Raw genomic sequence first — 27,286 nt, 5'->3', positions numbered from 1 at the left:
GTTAACTCAGTAATACTGATGTAGAGTTTAAGGGCTATTAATATAAATTGCCAAAACCATCAGAGAGTAGCCTTCAAACTTAATTTATTTTGCTAACTGAAAGAGGGAAGTAAAATTTTTAAAAAATGGAAACTGTTAAAATTGAGGATCAAATAATTCCTTCATTGTTTTCAGTTCAAACAGTAACTTGAGAATCAGCACATCTAGTTCTGCGCTGGAACTATGTTAGCTAAATCTGATAAGGAATTCAGGAGAAACTGCTTTACTCAGGAAATGAAAAACTTACTACCATGTGGAGTCATTGAGGCAAATAGCACAGATACATTAAAGGAATAGCTAGGTAAGTAGGGAGAAAGGAATAGATACGTAGACAAAATAAGATGGGAAGTAGCTCATGTAAACCCTAACTGTAAGTATAGATTTTCTGTGTTGTAAAATCTAAGTACTAATTATGTGTAAATGTGTTCATACTAAATGCTGGAGTCTGATTTTCACTTCTTCAAAAGCATTAGCATGCATGCTAAATACATGAACTAAGGAATACAGTTTTCAAATCAGCCAAGTGCCAAGTCGGTGTTTGTATCACACCAACACTGGTCAAAAAAGACAAACTATTATTTTTAAGGTGTCTTCGATTTAATTCTTTGAAACTATGAAATGAATGCGTAAGTTTAAGAATACAGTCTACTTAGGATTAAAATGATGGATTCACTTCCACAGAAAAAAGTTGAGGCCACAACATTAAATATTTTCAATAAGGCATTGGATATAATTCTTAGCAGCAAAGGGATCAAGATGAAAGCAGAAAAAGAGGGTACTGAGTTTGATGATGTTGAAGGGTACAGCACACTTGAAGGGCCAAATGGCCTACTCCTGCTCTTATTTCTATGTTTAAAATTAATGCTTATAATATCAACAAATTATGGAATGGATATCCAATTAATATCAATATTTTAATAATATTTCAGTTTCAGAGTAGCTAATATCAGCCAACTTACAAAACTGAAATGGCACATTCACCGTGAGATGATATAAAATGGGGTCAAGTAACAGCGCAGGAATTGGAAGAAAAGGATGAAGAAAAGATTCCAGTGCAGAACTAGATGTGCTGCTTCTCAATTTACTGTCTGAACTGAAAACAATGAAGAGATTACTTGATCCTCAATTTCAAAAGTTTTCATGTTTTTAAATTTTATCTCCCCCTTTCAGTTAGCAAAATAAATTAAGTTTGAATGCTACCTCTGACAGTTTTAGCACATAAAGATGAAGTGGTTATGTTTGTTATCAAATAGGATACGCTAACTGGATAATTAAATAAACCAGCCAATACTCAGGAAGTTTTGAGTTTTGATACCTGCAGCAACTGTTTAGCTCACAGTCATGGCTTAAATGATAATTATCATGACTCTTCTGCTGAAATTTAAGGTACCAGCCCCATTCCAGTGATGTGGGTGCACAAACTTAGGCTGATAGCTCAGTAAAATAAGAATGTGATCTGTATTTAATATCAGAGGTGCCATTAAACTAAGGTCCTAACTGTACTCTCTGGTGAATATAAAAAGTCCTGTTGGAAAGAATTCTCCCTGGTTTCGAAAATATTGTTTATCCTTAAATCAATAAGATGTCTGGTTATTATCACATTCCTGTTTACTGTGCACATGTTTGCTGCTGTGTTTCCTACAACAGTTCCAAGAGATAAAAGCAATTCACTGGCTTTAAAGCACTTTGGAATACCTGAGCTCATGAAAGTGCTGATATAAATGCCAGATTACTTTTGAAGTCGATTGCCTCTACAGAAATGTGCCTGTGTTCAACTCAAACTGCATTTCTATAATTACAACCGTCAGTACCTGTATTGGATATTACAAAGTAACTGCAAATTACTGCACAGCACAGCAATACATGCAAGGTTGCAATCTATACAAATGAACAGCCCATTTTCTTTAAAAGCCAAACTGATAACAAAATTGTAAGGCAACACATTCCCAGGCACAATTTCAAAACTAGAAATTTTTGTAACCCATTATAATAAATCAATGCAAGTCCCTCTTAGACAACCATTATTCTGTAGGTAATAAATATTTCTTACATAGTAAGTGTCATGACAGTAATGAACAGTATTACAGGTAGATTCCTGTTCAGTGCCTTCTGTTATAAACTTCTATGGATAATAAATTGGTCTTCACAGTGAAAAATAAACCTTTATAAAATATATGATTATTTTACAAAATGCAATATTGTTACAAAAATATTAATTGCAGTGCAAAGCTGCATTCAGCCAAAAAGGATGATTAGAAATTCGGAGTCCTTTAGCAAAATTACTGACATCCAGCAAAGAGCATTTTTCTTAATGCTACCAACTTACACAAAAGTCCTTAGATCACTGAAACAGAGATTTGTTTTTATTTTCAGCTTATTTGTTGGTTTTCACTGTAGGCGGGTCTTGGGTAGCCATAACTATTCACACAAAGTTCATGAAGAATCCCAGACAATTTGTCTTCTGCTGTTTCATTGGAAATTTGAAGATGGATGTTGTTATCATAATTCCGTGACTGAAGTACCGCTTGCAAAATATGCTTTGCTTTCATTTGTTCAATCTACAAAGTAGGTAGAAAAATGTTCCATTTTTATTTTGTTAAAACTAAGTAATTTTACATTGGTAAAACAGTTTTAAGATGAGTTTTGGATCAGGAATCGCAAATGCCCTTTTATGGAATGTGGGTATCGCTAGATGGGCCCGCGTTTATTACCCATCCCAAACTGCCCAGAGGGAACAGTCAGCTGCATTGCTGTGACTCTGGTCTTGCATGTCGGCCAGACCAGGTAAAGATGGCAGAATTCCTTCCATAAAAGGACATTAACGAATCAGTTAAATGTTTATAACAATCCATATATACACAACAGAGCTCTGATCACCATCACACTGACTTTTTATTCCAGACTTGTATTAAATTCAAATTTCACCATTTTCCACAGTGGAATATTAACCTGGGACTCTGATTACTAGTTCACTACATCACCGCCACCCCACTCCAATGTAATAAATTCCTTTACCTCCACTATAATTAATTTTTTGTTGATGGGTTTCATGTCAGGAAACTCCTCTCCAAAACATATAATCACTTTGTTATCTGGAAGGACACACTGGGGGTTCTCTGTGTAAAGCTGCAAAGCTGGAAGAGAAGTACAATATTTTAAGACCACAAACCATCATCACCATTACATTGCAAGTTTAAGTCTAACTGTTACTTAACTCTTGTGTTAGATTAACATAAATTTGCATCCAAAAAGATTTTCTATCATTTATAAATGCATGCCAATAGCTGTATATAATGTATATATAAGCTTCTGTTACAAATACATTGTCTAACTGCCCATACTGATGTGGGTGACTTCAATAATTATATATATTAGATACCCAAAACTATTGTTTTCAACTAATTCACAAGCACTTTTTGAATTAACAACTTAGAAGATTAATTTGCAAATGTCTTTCCTCTTTGATACACCAATGTTTATTAATAGTTCTACAGGTAAGGTTTGATACGCAGAAGAATCTGCACATAAAGTTTACAAGACATAAACAACTTACATGTACAGTGTTCTATAATGACCAAAACATTATAAGAAGTGCAGAGGCATAACAGCATTAGGCTTATCAATCCTTCTTTGCCATTCATTAAGATCAAGTGTTATGCGATTGTGACCTTAACTCCAATTCCCTACCTGTCCTCAATAGTCCTTGACTCCCTTATTGACAAATGTCGCACTCAGCCTTGAATACGTTCAATGAGTCAGTCTCCACTGCTCTGTGGCAGAGAATTCCAAAAACTTATGTGAGAAGAAACTTGATCTTCAATGGGACACATTTGCCTTCCTTCCTATTTACTTGATGTGCCTACATGCTAACATCTTGTGATTTGTAATTCATGTACATGGGCCTTCAGTTCCCTCTAAACTGCAGTATGCTGCATTATTTCTATTTTTTCATAATAATCTGATTTTCTATTCTTTCTTTCAAGAGGACTGCCTCACATTTTCCCACATGAGACACCATCTGCCTCTTTTTGCATACTCAACTAAGCTCTCTCCCTTTTCCAAACTCCTCAATAGAACAGATTTTTGCATTTTCTAACATGACAGATAATAGATGAACCTATAATTTCCTAATTTGTATTCTGCATTCTCCACCATTTTTTTGAATGGTGATGTTATACTTGTTGTTCTCTTCTCTGCAACCACTTCCTCCAAGACCTTAAGATGCAAACTATCAGGTGCAAGAGACTTGTCAGCTTCGATTCCTGTTCATTTCCATGTAACTTACTGCCAAGCAATACTGATTTTTTAAATTCCTTCCCTGCCTTTTCTTCTGTTTCTTTTAGTATTCTTAGGATGCTTAAGGATTAAGGTCAGTGCTGCTCAAGGAAATGCAAGTACATCAAAAGATGACGAGTGCCTTTAAATGCATCCCTCAATCCAAATCTGCACATTTTGCGGAGGGCAGCTGCCTATTTTCCCTTTCCATAAATGGCAAAAGAAGTATCAGAATCAGTCAACTGAGCAGTCTGTACACAAAAAAGGTGCAATTATTAATTTGTAACATGGTGAAGTAGAGAAATATAAGCTATTGTTGGACATGAACAATCAAGTTACAGGTTTAAATGACTGAAATCAAGTTTGCAGTTCCTGTCACAGAATAGGGCAGAAACTTCTTGTACGCACCCTTCACTTACTGTGCCACTTTCAACATTTTTCAACAGAAATGTTTTTGTGTGTAACTTTCCCTCAAGCCAGAAATTGCATATTAGAATATTATACAAATCCAGGGAGTCTACCATAAAACATATTCCTCCAATATTTGCATCTTAGCAACATCGAGCAGAAAGAGCTGGCTGCTTCCTTCTGTCATCTAACACTCCTGTAACTAACACAGACGAGTATCATCTAAATTTTAGCTGAGACAAATACCTAGGTGACCAGGATTTATCACATATTAAATACAACTGGAGTCTTATGGGTTCTTAAGATGGGCCACAGGACCCAAAACGTTAACTGATTTCCTCCACAGATGCTGCCAGACCTGTGAGCTTTTCCAGCAATTTCCGTTTTTGTCTCGAGAATCTTATGGCGCTTTTCCAAAACAAAAAAAGAGACAAAGAATTTGGCCTTTGTACCCAGCCGCAGGTAGCAGGAACCCAAGGCTTGTCACAGTCATTCCCAGGTAAACTCCCAAAAGAGAGGACAGACAATCATCCAAAATAATCCAAATTACTCTGACTCCAGAAATTCAATTTGGACAATACTTCCCCATGGTGCCAGAACTCCTGGCCTAGCATAACTGCCAAGCAGTAAACGCTGGCTTTTTATTTACAATGCTATGACCCAAATCCCAGATCATTTGGTTTCATTATGAAATAGTTTTGATACCCTATGCTAGTACACCAACCCCTAACCAATTACAGCTCCAATCAGCTAAAGATCTCTTATTGATGTTAATTTTAAGAGTACATGTTAATATTATGCTAATTATATTGTTAAGATATATTAGAGAAGGGTATTAAACACCTAGAGCACACACAAAGAAAGATTTTGGGACACTGGGTTGGTTCATAGGAAACAAACCAAATACTGTGCTGCTTTTGGTGATTATTATCAAGAAAAGTACTGTGTCACATTTGATACTTCAGCAATGGTTTGGGATCAATATAACCTAACATAACTGGTATAGAGTACAAATGTGGCAAACAATCCATTTCACAATTACCATTATATTGTAATAGCTTCAGTACATCACTCAGACTTATTAAATCACACATATCCACCAGGAATAACAGTTCCCTTATTAACTGAAACCTAGGTGAAATACGGCTGGAGTGAATACACTATATCTGATAACATACCCTTACTTAAATTCCTCTGATATTCTGACATAGACGTTAAACAATTTCTCAGAAGCATTAGTCTTTTGATTGTGCGCCTCCTGTGCAGTTGTATGCCTGGCTCTATCTAAGCACCCTGTGATCTGTATGTGCTTGTATGTTATGATCTGCCTGTAAAGCAAAACAGCATACAATGTGATGTTCAAATTTAGATAATCAAACTTTCTGTCATATCTTGACCATGTCTTGCATTGTGCTGAAGAAAGTTTTGTTATGAATGCTCACTCAGAACATGATCAGGTCCAACTATGATGACATCTACAGTCAAATAGCTTATCAACGCTTTCACTCTAGACAGATTGATGAAGAATGGCATTTGGTCAAAATACTTATGGTATAATGTTCTAATACCAGTACCCCCAGGTGAAAGGCTAAGATTAAAATAAATTGCAACATTCATACTCAATTTTCTGTGCAAAATGACGATCTAACAGGACGGTATACTGTGAAATATTAATTTCTGTACCAATAACAATGATCAAACCCAATTAAGAACCTCTTTCTCAGTTAACCAGTTCCCAAAGATAAAATCCCATTTATCCATCAGTGCTTCCTGATCTACATTGGCTCCCACTGCCTTGATTATGTAATTTCCATTCTCAAAATGTTTTGATAGTCTCACCTCCCTCAATCTCTTTAATCTCCTCCCTCTCATAACACTGACACTTCTGCACCTGTCCTGTTCCAGCACCTCTTGCACTAAAATCTAATTTTACTTTAGTCTAAGCTCAGGAATGTCCTTCTCAAATACGTTCACTGTTCTAACATCTTAAGGCACCAGTTAAAACCTGGCTCTTTGACCAAGCACATAGTCACCTGTGCTAAACCCCTATGTGGTATGGCATTAATTTATATTTTATAATACTCGTTAAGCACCATTGGATATTCTTCGACATTAGATAAATGCACAATCCAAAGAAAGTTATAATACAAACCATGCAAAAACTGTTTTGTGTCAAAAAGCTTCACTATCGCATCTCTCTCCAGCTTGTTCGGCCGGTCAGCAAAAGGTGCACAAGGGCCACTCCAGAAAACCCTGCCCTGGCACAGCCTTTTGATATAGATGCCCTCGTTGTTGCTAAGCAGCAGCACCCCACGCTCAAGGTGAGTCAAGAGTTTATTTGTGACTTGCTGCTGCCGATGGTTCATGATCTTGTTTGTGGGCGGGAACAGAACCTGCTCCATGCCTTCTGGCCCGAATATGGTCTCATTGCTGGTGGGAGCATGACGGACGGTGATTCGACAGCCATCAGATCGCCGAATGGGAACCCGGGACATTGGAATTCCTCCATAATAAAAGGTGACTATCATCTGGCAAAACCCTGGATAAAACACAATGTTTGAGAGATTCAAAATATCTCGCGTTCAGAGGCCAACAACGCAGAATTGATAGAGCCCCCATTTCATAATTCTACAGCACGGCAATATTCTGCATGTGTCATTAGCAGTCAAAATGCAGGGTGGCAGGGAGGAGGAGGCTGTCAGTGAGTGCCTCAAATGCATTGAAACGCTTGGGAAAATTCAACCAAAATATAACCAGAGAAAAGTCATCCTTCACTTCCCCCCCCCCCCCCTTAACTGAAACTGCCAAAATCTGGGTCGTTCAATGACAGGATGGTTCTCTCTTATATTTGCTACAATCAAGCTTACTATTGGCATTGGTGAAAAGGTGACTGACAGCATTCAGCAAAGCTGTGAAGGAAATGGAGGTTTCATGGAACCCAGTTGTGGGGGGGAGTAAGGTGGCCAGAAATCAATCCTGCCATATCACAGGGTAGATGGGGAAAAGCAGTAAGGAAGTCTAGTGAAGTTGGTGTGAGGTTAGGAGTTTTTAAATCATAGCATTCTCTTAATGGTATGCATGTGTGTCGTCACAGACTGTTCAGCTAGGTAACGTTCCTTTCTCAGGCAGTGTCAGTCCTGTGTCCTGTGTTGTTGCTGCAGTACCTGTAGTTGTTGTTTCATTTCTATTGTTAAGGTGCGCTGGATCTCACTCACTGATGGTTAAACTGTGGTCTGCACAGATTTTGAGTTTACACTTTCCTGACTGGCTGTTGTCAGATCTGGATCAGCTTCCTGAGTTGTGCCTGCGATTGTAATGGTTTATCTGGCTGTTCATTACCACTGTGTGCGATCTAAGTGATAACTGCTCTATGGAGGTCCCAAACTGTCATGTGAGATGATTCTTGTGGAGTGCTTTGAGGTTTTCAAATCTAGCAATTGTTTTGCAGCCTTTTCAAAGTGAAATTTAACTTGATGCTCTTCTACCTCGATTCCATCACTCATGCCTGTTACTATTTCTGACTTCAGTAGCTTTTTGCTGTTGGAAGATTAAGTTAGGCGTGCTGTCACATTAAGTCTGTACAGGGCTACTGCCTGCCTTCAATAGATATGTTTCTCAACTCAACAATTGCCTCATCTACTTCTGTGCTCAATTTCTTCATGATTCCTTTTGGTAATTTCTACTGCCACCTCCATTTTCCCATTTGACAGAAGATGGCGTAGAGATGCTTGTGGTGTTGAATTTCACAATGCTTTATTAAGCAACTGAATTCTCCACTTGTGATCAGAGAGCCATGGTCAGTCGTTCATCACGATGTTCAGAATGTCATAACGTATGTTTTCAATTTCACCACTAATCGTGAAAGTCAGCTGGTTCACCTCTCAGTGGTCAGTAATAGGCTGCAGTGAGATGATAATCAGTTCTTAGGAGAAAAAAAGTCTATTCCCAGCTTCGTCCATGGACAATAAGGGGTGTTGTGTCATCACTAACATTCCAGCTTGTTCAGCTTGGGATTCAAGTATATGTAAATATAATCTTGCATATATAAGAAATGCCTTTGGTTTACTTGTTGGATAGAGTCAAACTCCAATGTTTGTTCCTTCATATGCTAATATACAGAACCAAACTGCTTTAGTGACTGTGTTTTAAAAATTTTTTATGAATAAACTTTATTTTTGAAATTACAAAGAACTGATTACAACCACTGCATTAGCTGATGCAGTCCTTGATTTCATTATTCAGATTAGGCCAGTACAGCATATCTCTTGTCCTTCCGAGAATTAGGATATCTGGTTGGCATCGACGGGTTGGACCGAAGGGTCTGTTTCCATGCTGTACATCTCTATGACTCTATTATTCTATGACTCAATCCCTTGGCGTATGGATGTGCTCTAACATCTCTCCTCTCCACTCTTTAGGTATAAAGACCCGATATTCTCTATCCAATGTGCCACTTTGTCCTGTCATTTTGCACCTATCTGCCCAATATGCTCATGACTATAGGAGTGTCCTTGATGCCTTTCAGCCTTCCTTCTGTCACCACCTCTTGCAACCCTTGGGGTGTTACAATTTATTTGGTAGTTCACTTGATTTGAACAAGCCTTTTGACTTTTGAGCACAATGTCTCTTCTGGGTTGATGAACTCCAGAGCAGGTAAAGCTGTTGCTTCTCATTGGATCTGGAAGGTTTCACATTCCGTCACAGCATCCTCTATTTCCTTCATGTTCTCAATATCCTGTCAGCGATGTCCATCTGCTTTCCGTGCTTGTGCATCTCACCCAGATGATATCTTTGCAATCCGAAGAACATTCTTTCCAAACTCTTTGGAACAGATAGTGCCAGCCTGAGGAAAATACTTTGAACTGGCGTGTGGTCAGACTCGACTGTCGTTTTTTTCTCTTCAAAGAAAGCATCGATGAAAATGTTCACAAACACACAGTGGCCAGGCACTCTTTCTCAATCGGAGCACAACAAAGTTCCATTTGTAGTAATGTGCTGGATGCAAATACAATGGCTGCCCTTGTGGCACGGTGGCTCAGTGGCTAGCACTGCTGCCTCACAGCACCAGGGACCTGGGTTCAATTCCAGCCTTGGGCAACTGTGTGAAGTTTGCACATTCTCCCCATGTCTGCGTGGGTTTCCTCTGGGTGCTCCAGTTTCCTCCCACAATCCAAAGGTGTGCAAGTTAGGTGAGTTGGCCATGGTAAAATTGTCCATAGTGTTCGAGGATGTGCGGGTTAGGTGCATCATTTAGCAGTAAATGTAGAGTGGGTCTGAGTGGGTTACTCTTCAGAGGGTCGGTATGGACTTTTATGGCCAAAGGGCCTGTTTCCACACTGTAGGGAATCTAGGATACATTAGGGTTGCTCCAAGTTTGACCTTGCTGGGGTCACATTATACAAATTTACGTCATAGTATTTCAGTAGTGGCCTTGCCAAACTATTTGCTTGATGTAAATTTGCTTCTTGTTCCACGCCCAGTACCACAGCACACCTTGGAAGCCAGCAGGTGTAATGATTCCCACTCAGACGACAAATGGGGCAAGAACCTTGCTAAATATTTGCCAAATCCAACAAATCATTGCACTGCCTTTACAGTTGTTGGTTACCACTTCACTGCTTACAGCTGTCACCATTTCCAGACCTGGGCAAAGACATTTTGCTGCTGTACATAAGCTCTGCACTTAATTTTAAACATCTTTGATTGCAATTTTTCTTATTCAGCTTCAGGTTCATTGCGAGAGCTCTTTCCAGCAGCCACACAAGATTTTGAACATGGTCACTGATGACTTCTTTCATTGTGTTTCTGCATCAATAAACTAGCAAGTTATCCACTATAACCTCCACTCCAGTAAGATCATTAACTATCTCATCTTGATAGGAGAAAGTGAGGACTGCAGATGCTGGAGATCAAAGTCAAAAAGTGTGGTGCTTGGAGCTATGGAAACGGCAAATGGCTTATACAACCATTTGTATCTCTTGAATGACATCCAGAATATTGTTAGAGAGTTACTGCTTTCATCCCACTTCATTTGCCAGTTAAGGAAGCAAAGATTTTTGGCTTTGCAGGTTCTGGCATAACTCATTCGATAATTAGCATGGGATAATGCGATCTCTTCAGAGCTTTAACTAAATCCTCAAGGTCAACGAATAGTCAGCCTTGGAGGCTGTCTCACTACCACCATGTTGCTAAGCTATTCTTTAGGAGTTGTTACTTTCTTGATTATTCCCTTCCTTTCCAGGTCTTCTATCTCAACCTTCAGGCTGGCTATAAAAGTAGCTCAGGTTTTCTTCATCTGATACTAATTTGGTCTTGCATTCTCGTCTACTTCGAGGTGATATTCTCCTGCGAGACATCCTAAGCCTATAAACATATTGTTATATCCTCTAGGATCTATTCAACATTCAGTGCTTTAATGTACTCTAAGATGTTATAAATCTCTTTTGGCAGGTTGAGGGTTACTGGCCTAAACTTTAGACTTGCTCTGGATGATCAAAGTGCTTTTTCTTTGCTTTCCTTCTATAATCTGGAATTCCGATGCTCCTTCATGTAGATGCAATGGGCTCAGAGAGTGATCTATCCTCTCAGCATAAGTATGGTGTCATCATATCAGCTCTATCTTATTTTTAAGGGTTTCACTTTTGGATCTCCACTTTGCACAGGTCTGTGATGCACTGGTATCCACTTGACACTTTGACGTGATGTTCTCCTTCTGCAGTCATCACTCCAAAGGCAGAAACCATGTTAAACCAGACAACCTGACTATATCAGCTTGTTGTATAGTGCAGCATGATTCATCAGCATCTTCAGCTGATAACGCTCCAGTACCCATCTGCATGTGCTCACCGCAATTGCTTCAAGCTTGTTTGTAAATGGATTCAGATTCTTGCAGTTAGAATAATGGTCTCTCCATGCTGGACGTGCTTTCTTTTCCTTTGTCTAATGTTTTCCATTCCATTTACATCCTACACATTATCTGTGACTATTCGTTTTTTCGGCCTGGAAGGTTTAACAGCATAACACAAGGCCTAGTCTTGTTTACCATCAAAATGGTCTGGTTGCTGATGTATAATCTCATGTTGATCAATTTACAGAGAGCAAGTTCTACATCCTTCAGGCGTGCTCTAACTGCAGGTCATCTAATGTCGAATACAATCCTTTCCTCACTAGGATAGTCTTTTAATTGTACAAATTCTGCAAGCTGTGCTGATGAATGGAAACTTTTTCACCTTGGGCCCTATTATCGAACACTTACTATTCTTCAGTTACGTTCACTCAAGGTTCGAAATGTGCTTTCTCAGCTTTCAAAATTTCTACTGTCTTCTTTTTTGTTCATAGCACACTTCCTGGAATCCCCACAATGCGGAAACAGCCCATTTGGCCCAACAAGTCCACACCGACCCTCCAAAGAGTATCCCACCCAGAACCATTCCCCTCCCCTATTACTCTATATTTCCTCTGACTAATGCCCCTAACCTACACATCCATGAACACTATAGGTAATTGAGCATGGCCAATTCACCTGAGGATCACAGATTATGTGAATTAATTGAGGATCAGTGGCTGTCTGGGACACAAGCACATGATGGTTTAGCAGAAATCTCAGCCGTCCATGGAAAGTGTGCTTAAGTGATGCTTTCGGTGTATAAACCTGTCAGGCATACTTTTTTTTAAAATTGGTGCTAACTTATATCTGTTGTCTTGTACCAATTTAAATACAAAGGTGTCTAAGAGATTAATCCTTCCCTTATGCGCTATGGCTTTATGATTAAATGCAGCAGTGATAGCCATTGAGTATATTAGTGATATTTTTCTAATTCCACGCCTATTTCTACCATATGTCAACATATATACAGGAAGTGTGCATCAGATATGAACTGCAATGAACAATAATGACGAGCAATGATTTTATACCTGAATTGGGTTGCATAGGTCCAAAGTTATTGGCATAATACAGCATTGAAGAATCTGAAACAAAGAAAAGGAAGAGATTGCACCACAAGACCTCTGTTACAATGAGAAATACAACAAAACAAAGCTAAGAAAAACAGAGGTGAGGTGTACTTTGACTTTCTGCAGCCATGCAAAGGGGTTGGAAGGTCATTTTCACTTTTGCTTCACTTCTATTGGAAATGATTATCAGGAGAGATGTAATATGGACTGTTGACTCGCTATCATGATTAGCATGATTTGGAAGACCCGGTATTGGACTGGGGTGGACAAAGTTAAAAATCGCACAGGCGATATTCCAATAGGTTTATTTGGAAGCAACAGCTTTCGGAGCACTGCCCCTTCATCAGGCAGCGCTCTGAAAGCTAGTGCTTCCAACTAAACCTGTTGGACTATAACCTGTGATTTTTAGCCATGATTAACATGGTTTACTAAGTCATGATCTATCTCATTGAAATTTAAATGTATCATCGTTACAATTACAAACTTGAAATATTATTGATTGGTTGATTGCTGGGATGTGTTCTTCCTATATGAATTAACAAAATCAACCTGAATAGCTTTCCTCACCCATAAATGGCACACAAATAATTGACACTGCAGTTCCATCCCATTCTTCTTTGTTCCTTACAACCTACAAGCCCTGAAACTACAGTGTGATTTGGTTGTGTAACACTAACATGTCCATCCATTTTCCTTATTCATTCATGAAATATAAACGTGGTTGGCAAGGATAGCATTTATGCCATCTCAAATTACCCTTGAGTAGGTGGTTGCACACTTACCAGTAGATCTGAAACTCCTCTGCACTGTTTTCATGCAAGTTTTAACTTGTTTAAAACATTTCCTCTTAAACAGCAGGAAAGGAAGCTTAGACAAACATACAAAGTGTTCATGCATAATTTAAGTTGCCAGATTGCTAAAACATAAACTTTACATTTCCTAACCGTTGCTTCCTATGTTCCCCCTGCTCCTAATACTGCCCCTACTCTGACAGCCTCCCTCCTGAATGAAGGGTTCTCAGCTCTCAGTCCCCTGGTTTGTCTAGAATCTTATGGATTGTTTACACATAAGTAGATGATTGATTGCAAGCTCTTCTCAGGTATTTTTTTTTTAAATTCCATCACATGCTTCACATCATGCAAGGAGGGGAGAGAAAGCTCCATTTGAAATCTTCACAATTTCTACTTCACTGTTTGTAGAGGAGTACTTTCTCTTAATTTTCCTGCCCTCTAATGGCAACTGCTCAAAGTTTACAAATTTTTGTTCTTCTTGCTGACAATATTCCAATGAATGGAAATTCTATTCCACTTTCTGATCTGTCAGAATCCTACTAATGGATCATATCCTGTGATAAACCTTTTTGAAAGGCTAAGCAAACAGAAAAAGTATATAAATCAGATTACAGCTGGTTAGCCCAATTGCAAAAAGGGAAGGGTTGGCTTGTATTACCTTCAATGGTTTGTCGTCCCCACCAATCTTGCTGTGGTTGACTTGTACAATCCTCCTGTGGTGGAGAATGACTTCTCTTTATTATGCCATTGTAATCCACAATAACCTGCAAAATGGATTTCAAAAGACACATAATTATCTTACCAAACTTCTTAATGGGTTACTAGTTTACCATTCTATACAGACACTAGTCTGTTTTATCCTCCAATTATACATCCCATTCACAAACTGATGTCAGCTCCTGTTGCTTAACAATAAATAATGTGAATTCAAATATTACTTAAGGAAAAGTTTGAAACATTATATTTGCACATTTTGTCCACTTATCCCTTTCCCTCAATCCTGATTCCCCTGAATGGAGAGTTGGCTGCTCTGTCAGAATCCAATCAATGCATCATACCCAGTAATGTTAAGCTCCATGTGTCATGCAATGGGAAATTAAGTTGGGAAAAGGAAAAGCAATGACTAACATTTACAAAGTTGTACTTTGCAGAAGCTTGTCTATTAGCAAAGTGATGGAATAAGTCACCACCGTGCAGTCATGTGGCACTTACATAGCTGGCTCAGTACTGATGGACTCTCTTTAAGGTTTATCTGTCCTTTTCCTTTTTTGTAAGTTATTTAAGACGGTTCCTAATTCATGGCAAGAAATTTCTGTATTTTATTGTATACTTACTGCAAGACACGTGACAGTAAAATCATTCATTCATCAGCTCACTTTCTGGACTTGATTACAGCCCGGTCCGAACATAGACAGAAAAAGCTGAATACCGCGGGGCAGGGGAATAAAATAACAACTACTGCTCTTGAAATCAAGGCAGCATTTAACGGAGTTTGGCATCTAGAAGCTGGTGCAAAATTGAAGTCAATGGAAGTCAGGAGTAAATTTCTCTATTGGTCGAATGCATACCTAAAACAATGGAAGACTGTTGTCCTTGATGAGGCCAAACATCTCAGTCCCAGTATATCACCGCAGGAGTTCCTCAGGATTGTTCCCTGATCAGCTAGCCCAGCATCTTTTATTATATTCCCTCCACCATAACACCCTGAATTGTGGATGTTCAGTGATGACTACACAGAATTGAGTAATATTCGGCACGGTGGCTCAGTGGTTAGCACTGCTGTCTCATCGTGCCAGGGAGCCAGGTTCAATTCCAACCTCTAGTGACTGTGTGGATTTTTCACATTCTCCCCATGTCTGCGTAGGTTTCCTCCAGGTGCTCCGCTTTCCTCCCACAGTCCAAAGATGTGCAGGTTAGTTGAATTAGCCATGCTAAATTGCTCATAATGTTCAGGTATGTGTAGGTTAGATGCATTAGTCAGGCGACAATGGGTCTGGGTGAGTTGCTCTTTGAAGGGTCGGTGTGGACTTGTTGGGCTGAACGGCCTGTTTCCACACTGTAGGGATTTTATGATTCCTCAAATACTAAAGAAGCCATGTCCACATACACAAGACATGGACTTTTAGTCTCAGAATGATAAGTAGCTGGTGACATTCACACCACACAAGCACCAAGTAATGACCATCAAAAAGAAAGAATCTACTTCCTGGACATTCAATGGCATTGTCATCTCTGCTTCCCCAGTGCAGACAATCAACATTGTACGTTTGCCTCTGACTGAAAGCTGAAACTGGACTAGTCATGTAAATTTTATGGCTACACAGGGGGATCAGAGGTGAGCAATTCACGTCCTAACTTACCAAAGCCTGTGCACCATCAACAAGTCAGAAATGTGATGGCAAACTCTCCCCTTGTCTTAAAGAAGGTGGTTCCCATAATACAACAAAAGCTCAACAACATCCAGGACAAAGCAACCCATTCATTCAGCTTCCACAACCTAAACAAACATCCATTCTCTTCACCACTGTACAGCGGCAGTAGTGGGTACTGTACACAAGATGTACCACAGCAACTCTCCAAGGTTCCTTCCACAGTCCCTTTGAAACAAGTGATCAATACCACTTAGAGAGACGAGAACAGTGGATGCATGGAACCACCACCATTTGCAAGATCCCTTCCAAGCATCACACCATCCTGCATTTTGAGTCTACTGTTGTTTCTTCACCCTCATTCGTTGAAAATCCTGGAAGTCTTTTCCTAACAGCACTCTAAATGGCCGTATATAAAATGGACTACAGCAGTGCCTCATCAACAGAGTCTAAAGGACAATTAGGGATCAGCAACAAGTGCTGGCCATTGCAGAGAGACCTATAGCCAATGAATGAATGAAAAAGTGTGATAAATATCGAATGAACTACTTTAAGGGCAACTAAACAATTATGTAGCACAAACTTTGATGAGTAAGGGGATGAATAAACAATCCGGTAATCCACATTTTTGGTAGAATTAGTTGAGAGAATAATGTTGGCAAGGACAGTTTTTCTCTTTATTCTTTGAAGGTTCTTCCTAAATTATCACCAGAAATCTTTACTGTCCACCTCAACAGGTGGACAAACGTCGTTTTAACATCATATTCAATCGGCAACAATTCCAACAATGGTGTACTCTCTCAGTGACTTATACATTCCTAGCCTAGACATGGGTTGGGATACTTGGTCAGCATGGACAAGTTGGACCACTGGGTCTGTTTTCATGCTGTACATCTCTGTGACTCGATGACTCTATGACATGGCCAGCAATCTTTATAATGCATGACTAGGTACAGCATGCATTTTAATAACCAGCACCTATGGGACCAAGAGTGATCAAATATTCAGATAATCAAGAGGTACACATAACGACAGAAAACCCTGTTCAAGAAAGCTTCGAACTATCGACATAGAGTCATAGTCTTAGAGATATGCAGCATGGAAACAGACCCTTTGGTCCAACTTGTCTATGCTGACCCAGATATCCTAAATTAATCTAGCCCCATTTGCCAGCATTTGGCCCATATCCCTCTAAATCCTTCCTATTCATATACCCATAATGTTGTATTTGTACCAGCTTCCACCATTTCCTCTGGGAGCTTATTCCACACATGCACCACCCTCTGTGTGAACAAGTTGACCCTTAGGTCCCTTTTAAATCTCTCCTCCACTCTCATCTTGAACTAATGTCTTCTCCCATCCCAGGGAAAATACCTTGTCTATTTACCCTGTTCATGCCTCTCATGATTTTATAAATCTCTATAAAGTCACCCCTCAGCTTCTGATGCTCCACGAAAAATAGCCCCAGCCTATTCAGCCTCTCCATTTAGCTCATATCCTCTAACCCTGGCAACATACTTGTGAATCTTTTCTGCACCCTTTCAAGTTCCACAACATCCTTCCTGTAGCAGGGAGACCAGAATTGCATTCGGTATTCCAACAGTGGCCTAACCAATGTCTTTGACATGACCTCCCAACTCCTATTCTCAATGCACTAACCAATAAAGACAAGCATACCAAATGCCTTCTTCACTATCCTATCGACCGGTTACTCCACTTTCCAATGAACCTGCACTCCAAGGTCTCTTTGTTCAGCAACACTCTGCAGAACCTAACTGTTAAATTTCCAAGTCCTGCTCTGATTTGCCTTTCCAAAATGCAGCACCTCACAATTATCTAAATTCAACTCCATCTGTCTGCGTCAGTCCATTGGCCCATGTGATCAAGATCCCATTGTACTCAGAGACAGCCTCCTTCACTGTCCACTCCACCATCAATTCTGGTGTCACCTGCAAACTTACTAATCATACCTCCTATGTTCACATCCAAATCATTTATATAAATGACGAAAAATAGTGGACCTAGCACTGATCCCTGTGGCACTCCACTGGTCATAGGCCTCCAGTCTGAAAAGCAACCCTCCACCACCACCTTCTGTCTTCTACCTTCGAGCCAGTTCTGTATCGAAATAACTAGTTCTTCATGTATTCCACATGGTCTAACCTCACTAACCAATTTACAATGAGGAATCTTGTCGAACGCTTTACTAAGACCATATAGCTCACTTCCATTGCTCTGCCTCATCAATCCACTTTGTGACTTCTTCAAAAAACTCAATCAAGTTCATGAGACACAATTTCTCATGTCCAAAAACATGCTAATTATCTCTAACCAGTCCTTGCCTTTCTAGAGACCTGCATCAACAAAAAATAAATTGTAGAAACTCAACAGCTCCTCAAATCAATGTAAAAAGACACAATAAGTAATAGAAACATAATGCAGGGAGTATGCACATCACTGTTATACTTTATGTACAGCATAAATACTTGAACATCGTGGTAGATTGAGGAAAATAAACTATATAATTTTTGTTGGTAATCAGGAGTGCCAGTTGATAACGTGCTGGTAAAAACAAAGTTTACTGTACCCCAGTCAAAACCAAACTGATACACATTCAGGCTTCTAATTTAACACTCCCTGCAAAACTGCTTCCATAATATTGTATTTTAGATCATGAATTTTTCCATTTTAATCAGTATAAAATTGACAATGAACAAGTCTAATTTTAAAACACTGGATTTGCACTGCTCACAAATAATCTGAGCTTGATATCACATCCATTTTCAATATTGTATGCACGGCGAGCAATAATTATTGAAATGCTTGCAACTTAAGAGTTCTAAAATTGAAATTCCACACCCAGCGTACAATCCTGCTCAAATGAGCATGACTATCAGAAACTGGAAGTATAAGCAAAAAAACCAGAGAAGTCAAGTTAACCACAACTCAAGGACACTAACCCCGCCATTAGCTGAGGTTGAAAACTTTTCAGTGCTCAGTGATAGTGGCAAAACTCTCCTGCTGTTAGGAAATTCACTCTTTTATATCTGAATGCCATAGCACCAACAAGGAAATGTGCACACTGTTTTCATAAAAATAATTGGCCATCCTGTCATCACCTTACCCATTCACTTCTGTTCTCGCTGCCAGTAATCTGCCTTCAATCCCACCTGCACATTAGTCTATTTAGGGGCATGAGCAAAAGGAAGATTAGAAGAACTGAAGTTCATACGATAGAATCCCTACAGGGTGGAAGGAGGCCCATTGAGTCTACATTGACCCTCCGAACAGTATCCTACTCAGACACACCTCCCTACCCTATCCCAGTAATCCCACAATTTTCTAAGGCTAATCCACCGAGACTGCACATCCCTGGACACTATGGCAATTTACTGTAGCCAATCCACCTAACCTGCACATCTTTGGATTGTGGAAGTAAACCAGAGCACCTGGAGGAAAGCCGCACAGACAAGGGGAGAATATGCAAACTCCACACGGACAATCACCCGAGGCTGGAATTGAACCAAGGTTCCTGGCCCGGTACAGCAGCTGTGCTAACCACTGAATTGTCATGCAGCTCCCCCTGGTATATAATTGCTGGTGCAAGAAGAGAGTTTTCTTTGTTACTTAACTGAAACATATCAAAAATGGACACTAATTAAAAAAAATTAAAATTGTTTAATCCTTTCCAGGATTAGATTGGGACAGAAACAGGACATGGCGGTGGTGGTGGCATTTATTTTAGAGGGGAGAGGTTCATGTTCATAAAAATAGTTCTGGCAAACCTTTCTCTCGAGTCATTCCTTAATATCATCAGGCTATTGCCCCTCTACATGCAAGTCTCCACAAGCTTTTTCACAGACATAGTGCCATTTGAATGAGCTGCTACAATGAATGTTCAAGCAGTCCAGGTGAAACAAGAGGCACTGCGAGAAGTGCTCTGTGAACAATCTATACGGTTATATCAGTCCCAAGCCAAGTGGTGACAAATGAAATTAAATGCTAACATTTTCGCTGAAAATAGGTCACGGCTTTGCATGTATTTGCTTCCTAACTACGAACCCAGTGTCCCAACAGTCATTTTTTAATAGTATTTTGGCGAGACAAATGAAATAAAGTGAAATTAAAGAAACAGTTGACAGCCCTTTTACAAGGGACAATAAAATGAAAGAAAAGCCAAAATGAAATTGACAAACTTTAAACTGAAATACGATCATGAGAATTGATTACGTATTTCAGCTCCTGTGGTGTCCACTGGTCACAGAAGATCTCAAGTATTTCAGTGGACACCATATGCTCCCTCTCCAAGGTCACCAAGATAGTCCCTCTCGGTAGTTAATTAAACAATGCCCTTTATCTGTACAATGTAATTTGTATACCATTAACATGTATTCACTCTGAGTCTCTATTTGTCAAATGCTGACCGTTCCTGACGCAAACTTGCACTGATCTGCATAATGATGCAGAACAAACATAATTTCATTTGTAGCTGGTTTTATTGTTTATATAAAGTCATAGCAGAAGTTTCCTCATTAATTCATGGCTTTTTGTTTCATTAGAGCAAAGCCACAAAAACAATAATGGACTAAACAGGATTCTAAATCTATATCACATTGGCTGTTCTGGGGTCTCAGTCAGATTGCCACAATTGGAAAAGGAAGAGAAAATATAAACTGGAATTGCTCATTCTGTGACTTTTAATGGAATGTCATCAGAATACGAACTGATCAGCCTGCGCTATGATGCTATACCATAATCATTAAACTGACTTGCACATGAAAATGAACACTTGGATTACAAATTAGTTCAGGGTAATCATACCTTAGCAAGAGTTAATGCCTTCAAAGAATGAGAGTAGAAAAATGAAATAAAGTCTGTGTACATAAAACTACAAAGTTTTAACTAAGAGAGACCATTGTTGCCTTTCACTTTGAACATTTACTTTGTGCTGGACAATACATCAATACTTCTGTAGATTTGAGAACCATGCCGGCCTTCAGCCACAATGTTCAATCATCAAATCATCAGGTAAGCACCTTCCAAGAACAATAAGGTCTCCCAAGTGTTACTAACATGCTTTCACAGTTAATACTAATATGAAATGGACTAAGCAATCATATATTTCGTCAGCTACTTGTGTGACCTGATCATATTCAAATTGATTGTTAAATCTTTCCACACAGTAAATGTGACTGTCGTTTGAAATGTTTTTCATTGGAGAGTGAAGACTTAGAATATCAGAGACATATAAGGCCATACACAAATCTATTCCTTCTTTATACACAGAATGATCAAACAAAAGAAGGTACTGAACTCTTCATTTTACATCCATGTTTGCATTGCAACTTATTTAGACCTACAGGTACGGAAGCAACTAACTTTAACCATTTTATCACATGCTTAAACCATAACAAAGGGGTAAAAGGAACACAGTCACTTACATCCTTCATAAGCTCATCGGATCCAGGGGGGCTGCAATCCATATCAGTGACATCACCTTGTTCATTGGAGTTACTGCCAAATTTACCTGTTTTAGAAAGTTTAAAATCCATTCAGTCAGTACAATGAACAGGACACAACATTCAGTCACTATTCTGGGATATGTTAATTCGATGCAAGTAATTTGTCGAAGTGATCGTATCCGTACTAGTACCAGAAAGGACTTGTTTATAGAAATGTGTCTATATTTACTGTCCAGGGCAGGTTTACCAGGCACATTTAATGAGAAAATAGTCTCTTTCTTGCACATCTGCCTTTTTTCTGTAAAAAGGTTGTTATTTATGCTAAAGATGGAGTGGGGGGGGTGTGATAGTTGAATGAATGAAAGGTGGAGATGATGCCTAGAGAAATAAAAACAGTTGGGCAAACAAAGGAGGGGGTAAAGGTCAGCCTGAGAAAATGAGTAGATGCTGATGGGGGCTATTAGTGGCTGACAATGAGCTGTTTGTGGTAGCAGTCCATTGATAACAAGGCCCGGTGTGTGGGGTTGAGGTAAGGACATGGAAGAAGGTGCTCAGGCCCTAAAATTGTGAACACGCTATTGAGTCTAGAAGGTTTCAGGGTCCCCAAGTGGGAAATGAGGTGCTGTTTTTCCAGCTTGTGCTGAACTTCACTGGAACACTGCAGCAAGCCCGAGACAGTGATGCTGGCCAGGGAACATGGTGGTGTGTTGAAGTAGCAGGCAACCAGAAACTCAGGGGCATTTCAGTGGACAGTATGTCTAGTCTGCACTTTGTCTCCCCTTTGTAGAGACAACAACTATACCCTTGGGTACCCTGTAGCCTTCCGGACTCAATATCAACTTCAACAAGTTTAAGGCTTGAGCATCTTCTCCAATGTCCCTACCTCAAACCCATCACACTACTGCCAGAAATAACTCATTGTCAGTCACTAATTGTCCCCATGAGCAGCTATTCATTTGCCCAAGATGACCTTTATCCATTTCTTTGTCTGCTCACTGTTTTTCTCTTTCCTTGGGCTCCATTTCTACTTATCATTTACTCCTATTGCGTCCCCCCAACCCCACCTTGAGCATAAAGTCAGAAGTCACACAACACCAAGTTACAGTCCTACAGATTTATTTGAAATTTGGAATGCTGCTCCTTCATCAGATGAAGGCACTTGTGATTTCAAATAAACCTGTTGGACTATAACTTGATGTCATGTGACTTCTGACTTTGTCCACCCCAGTCCAATACTGGCAACTCCACATCAACTTTAGCATATGTACCAGACTTTTACAATCAGTTCTGGAGAAGGGTCAGTGGACCCAAAACGTTAACTCTGCTTTCTCTCTACAGATGCTGCCAGACCTGCTGAGTTTCCCCAGCAAATTCTGTTTTCATTTGTGATTTCCACTTTCTGCAGTTCTTTGTTTTTTTTTCTCGTCATTATCTGGCTGCCCAATCAAAAACCATGCCCTGGAATACTAAAGATTGCAATTCAGGAAATTGTCTCAGCTATCTGCGGGGGCTCATTAAGCTCCTCAAACAGGTCAAATTATTCCCCACCTTCCTCTTAGATCAAACAAATGCCACACAAAATTTATAAGCCGATCTTATTTTGATTCAGTCTTCTGAAGATATTTTAATTGCGTATATTGCTGTCCAAGCATGATTAATCTACCGCTTTATTTCAAAAGAGCAGAGCTGTATTAACCAAAAGTTATTTGATTCCTTTGCGTCAGCAGAATGCCAAAGCTGATTGCGTTCTGCTTCATTTTGTCAGCTTGACATTGCATCAAAGTTAAACAAGGAGGTTGGATAACCTAATACTCTCCTCCTGCCTGAAGTCATGACTATAATTTCCTAAAAAGCTGCACAATTTCAACAAGCAATGTCTTGATATATGATATATATACACTATCATATGTTGCGTAATACATTCATACCAAAATTCTCTCTCTGCTGCTATGATTCCCAACAAAATAAATTTGACGTGTTACTAATATTCATATAATGAACATATTGAAAGTACAATAGACCTAAATGAAACCAAAGCAATTTTCAAGTCATCCCCAAACTTTGACAGAAGAGTTAAAAACATTTATTCAAAGAAGTAATCAATCTAATTCCACCTGACGAAATCTGGTAATCATAGAATTCCTACAGCTTGGAAACAGGCCATTTGGCACATCAAGTATACACCAATCCTCCAAAGAGCATCCTACCCAGACACACCCCACTACTCTAACCCTGTAACCCCACAGTTCCCATGGCTAATCCACCTAGTCTGCACATCCCTGGGCACTATGGGCAATTTAACATGGTCAATCTGCCTAACCCTGCACATATTTGTGACTGTGGGAGGAAACCCATGGCTGTGTGGAGTTTGCAGAATCACTGGAGGCTGGAATCAAACCTAGGTCCCTGGTGCTATAACGCAGCAGTGCTCGCCACTGAGTCACCGTGCTACGCTAATGTTTCTATTTCTCCCAAACCCCACATAATATTGAAAAGAACGATTTCTCAACAACCTTTTATATCCCAAGCATCCAACCAATGTCTTATGAATCAAATCTTTAAGAAAAAGTAAAAGAAAACAGAAAAACAGAAAATATCAGAAATGCATGGCGGCTAATAGGTCAGCCAAGAAAACAAGGAAAACTCAAGACTTTGAGATGGAGCAACTCATCAAAATGTATCTTGCGCTTTCAGACAGTAAAAGAACAAACATGGCTGAAACCACTGAATCTAAATTTACAAAAGTACATGGGTGAATTGATGGCGGAACACAGGGTACATAATCTGCCAAAGCTGCTGAATAACTTATGCTCACATTTTTGCTGTCCTTCAGGAACAATTCGATAAACCTTATATGGTTCGGAGATGTCAAGCTGTGAACGGTCAGTTACTTCTTCAAAGTCTGGACTTTTGTTGAGCGCACAACGAAGTCTCGTTTTCCATGTGGCAGGCTCTGCTTTCTCACCTTCTTTATATTTTCCTTTGAAAATAGCCCAAGCCTATAAGTGCCATGTAACATAAAAGCATAAGTTAGTAGCAAGTCTCAACAAACTCTTTGGTGCATTATGAATTATTCTTGTACTGGAAGCCATTAAAGTGGTGACCTCTCACATCTCTGATTTCTGCTAACAGTTAATCTCCAGTCAATAGAACTGCAACTTCCTTTTCCACCTCCAGTTAAAGAACAGGCTTGGTTTTGGCTGTTTTAATCCAAATGTTAAAAAGCAGCTGATAAAATAATAAGATGCCTTCCCACTTACACCTGTATTTGTGAGATATTTTATAACAATCAGCTATGTCCTTGCTTTTATTGTTCTCTCAAAACAAAACAATTCTGTCCAAGTCTTCTTAAGTTTCACAATAGTCCAAGTGACAAGGCAGACAAAGGCAAGGGGAAATTTGCATCTTGGATGTTAGGTAGATATTCCAATTACTTCTTTTCCAATAGAAATACATTCACCTTCTAAATATATATATTTTACAACTTTAAATGTTCCACTTGACAGTTGCACCAAATCAAATGGTTTTTAAAATAAAATTCAACAGAAGCAAAACAAAATCTAGACATTAAGAAACTTTGTGCTTAAAGAGTTACAGTGCCCTTAATCTAAACATACTGCCTCAATGGATGTTGATACACAACTGAACTTCAGATTAAACCTTTGTTCAGCTGCCAAAACTTTGCCCTAACTGCCACTTAATAATGTGTTATATTCAACTGGAAATGTTCAGTTCTCTGCTCTTGTCACTCAGCGAAATTTCCAAATACTTCCACAGTCCGATTTCCAGACGCAAACAAAGAGATCTATAGCTAAGGTTTTCAGTTCAGAAAAAGATTTACAAGACTCAAAGCCTTATTTCTGCCTTCTCATCACAGATGCTGCCAGACTTGCTGAAGTTTTTTTTTTAGATTACTTACAGATTAGATTAGATTAGATTACTTACAGTGTGGAAACAGGCCCTTCAGCCCAACAAGTCCACACCGACCCACCGAAGCGCAACCCACCCATACCCCTACATTTACCCCTTACCTAACACTACGGACAATTTAGCATGGCCAATTCACCTGACCTGCACATCTTTGGACTGTGGGAGGAAACCGGAGCACCCGGAGGAAACCCACGCAGACACGGGGAGAACGTGCATACTCCACACAGTCAGTCGCCTGAGGCGGGAATTGAACCCGGGTCTCTGGCGCTGTGAGGCAGCAGCGCTAACCACTGTGCCACCGTGCCGCCCTAGCGGTTCTCCAGCAATTTGTTTTTGTTTCATGTTCCTGCATCTGCAATTCTTTGTGTTTTGGATCTGTAGCTGGTTCTGTCCCTTGGACTTGATAATATTGTCATTAAAAGCATGCTCAACTTGGGTAAATAATCCCTCCCAATAAACTAAATAAATAGTTTTTAAAATACTTTCACCTTCAGTCTTAAATACATCTTACATCCAGCTTCTTGCTCTATACATTTTTTTCGTAAAATGATTTTGTTTTCATTGCAACAGCTAAATCCCTAAACTTACTGCAATTGCAGAATCTAACCTTACTGCAACTGGAGAGGCTACTACAAGATAATGAGCAAGAAAATATTGGTCATGGTAGTGAATGAAGCAAAAATTGCCACTATTTTCTACACAACTGAGAAGTTGGCTTTCATTATTAATTGAGACACCCCTTCACTAAAGTAATATCTGTAAAAAGGTTAGCTTTCTCAACTCCTCGGAAAAATACCGTATAATTTACATTTTTCGAATTCAAATTATGCCCCGACAGTTTTGTCTTTCAGCGAATCTCATTCCTCGAAAAACATCTGACAACATCTAAACTGAGCTCAGGTCCCTTGATACAGACCGGCCTCAAAGTCAATGAAGCAAATTGGTGTGCATAAAGATGTCTATATCCGCCTACAGCTTGGTAACTGGACTAACTTGCTACAAACCTCCAGAGTGTCCCCAAACCTAATCTGTATGCTTTACCATTGGCTACATTGTAGCTAAGTATTGCGATTGTGTATTGTCAAGTAGAACTGCTACATGAAAATTAATAAATGCAGCATCATAAACTGTGCCAGAATCGTCGTACTTTGAAGATCGAAGCGTCCACCTCCTGGTTGTAGTCCTGTTTCCCGGCGTGTTTCCAGGGAATCCGAAAAGTCACTTTCTGCTCATCATCCCACACCAAGCCTGGATACTGATCGCTATCAATCTGGTCAATGAGCCACTGTTTGAGACGGCGCATACCGGTGCTGTTTTTATCGACCATGCCAATCCTGCAATAGCAACATTTTAACCCATCAGGGAATAATTACCTGGTAACAAACGAATTGAATTCGTCCTAAATCATGAGACAAGTTACTCAGAAACAAAATATTATTTTTAAAACTATTGTGAAAAAGTTTGTAATGCAGCATTGAAAGTGCACCCTCACCCTTGCATCATCCCACAGCAGTTCTGCGCCAGGTATAATTAACAGAGGTCTATTACCAAACTCCAGTGCTCGCGTTTCCTCTCCTGGTTTCGTATCTCCTGTCCTTTAATTGTCTGACAATCAATGCCGTCCTATCTCGGTTTGAGCTGAACTGTGCGTTTATGAACTCGTAAGAAGGTGGGGCTTATGTTTGACAACTGTCAGCTCATTGACACGGCGGACTGCCAAACATTTTAGCAAAGTTCAGGCGGCGGGGCCAATCAGATGGGAAGGCAGGAGGGATTTCCTCCCAGTCTAAACCGTTTACAAGAAATCAGATGGGTTGGAAGTCGGTGCAGTGGCGCATCTGATGGCCGTGTGTGTGTTAACTGAATATCCCTCTCTCTTTCTGGGAGGTCTGAGGACCGCCGATCACAGTTTCCAGCAGCACATTTCGCGAAAGACGCTTTTTATTGTTTCTTGATATTCAGTCCATTGTATTTTCCAGTCGTATGGTTGTATCCACGTAGGGGGAGAGGGGGATTTACTGAGTGGCATGTACTGCTATTTAATTGGGGGAATTTCCCA

At 39.6% G+C, this 27,286-nt stretch overlaps 1 protein-coding gene across 1 annotated transcript; it reads right to left on the bottom strand.

Moving 5' to 3' along the window:
- Window positions 1–704: 704 nt before the first annotated feature.
- Window positions 705–26,859, bottom strand: irf8 (interferon regulatory factor 8). The gene is made up of 9 exons (XM_043706616.2): window positions 26,720–26,859; window positions 26,375–26,561; window positions 24,113–24,296; window positions 21,277–21,362; window positions 14,125–14,230; window positions 12,637–12,690; window positions 6,875–7,261; window positions 3,055–3,173; window positions 705–2,597 (listed from the first exon to the last, which is right to left on the bottom strand). The coding sequence occupies exons 1-9, from the start codon at window positions 26,728–26,730 to the stop codon at window positions 2,409–2,411; spliced, it is 1,323 nt and encodes a 440-aa protein (XP_043562551.1). The 5' UTR covers window positions 26,731–26,859; the 3' UTR covers window positions 705–2,408.
- Window positions 26,860–27,286: the final 427 nt, after the last annotated feature.

Source organism: Chiloscyllium plagiosum, unplaced genomic scaffold, assembly GCF_037043375.1.
Source record: "Chiloscyllium plagiosum isolate Xiang-an unplaced genomic scaffold, Cpla_swu_hap1 HiC_scaffold_17, whole genome shotgun sequence".
NCBI classification, from domain to species: Eukaryota; Metazoa; Chordata; class Chondrichthyes; order Orectolobiformes; family Hemiscylliidae; genus Chiloscyllium; species Chiloscyllium plagiosum.
This window is presented reverse-complemented; position numbering and strand designations above follow the sequence as displayed.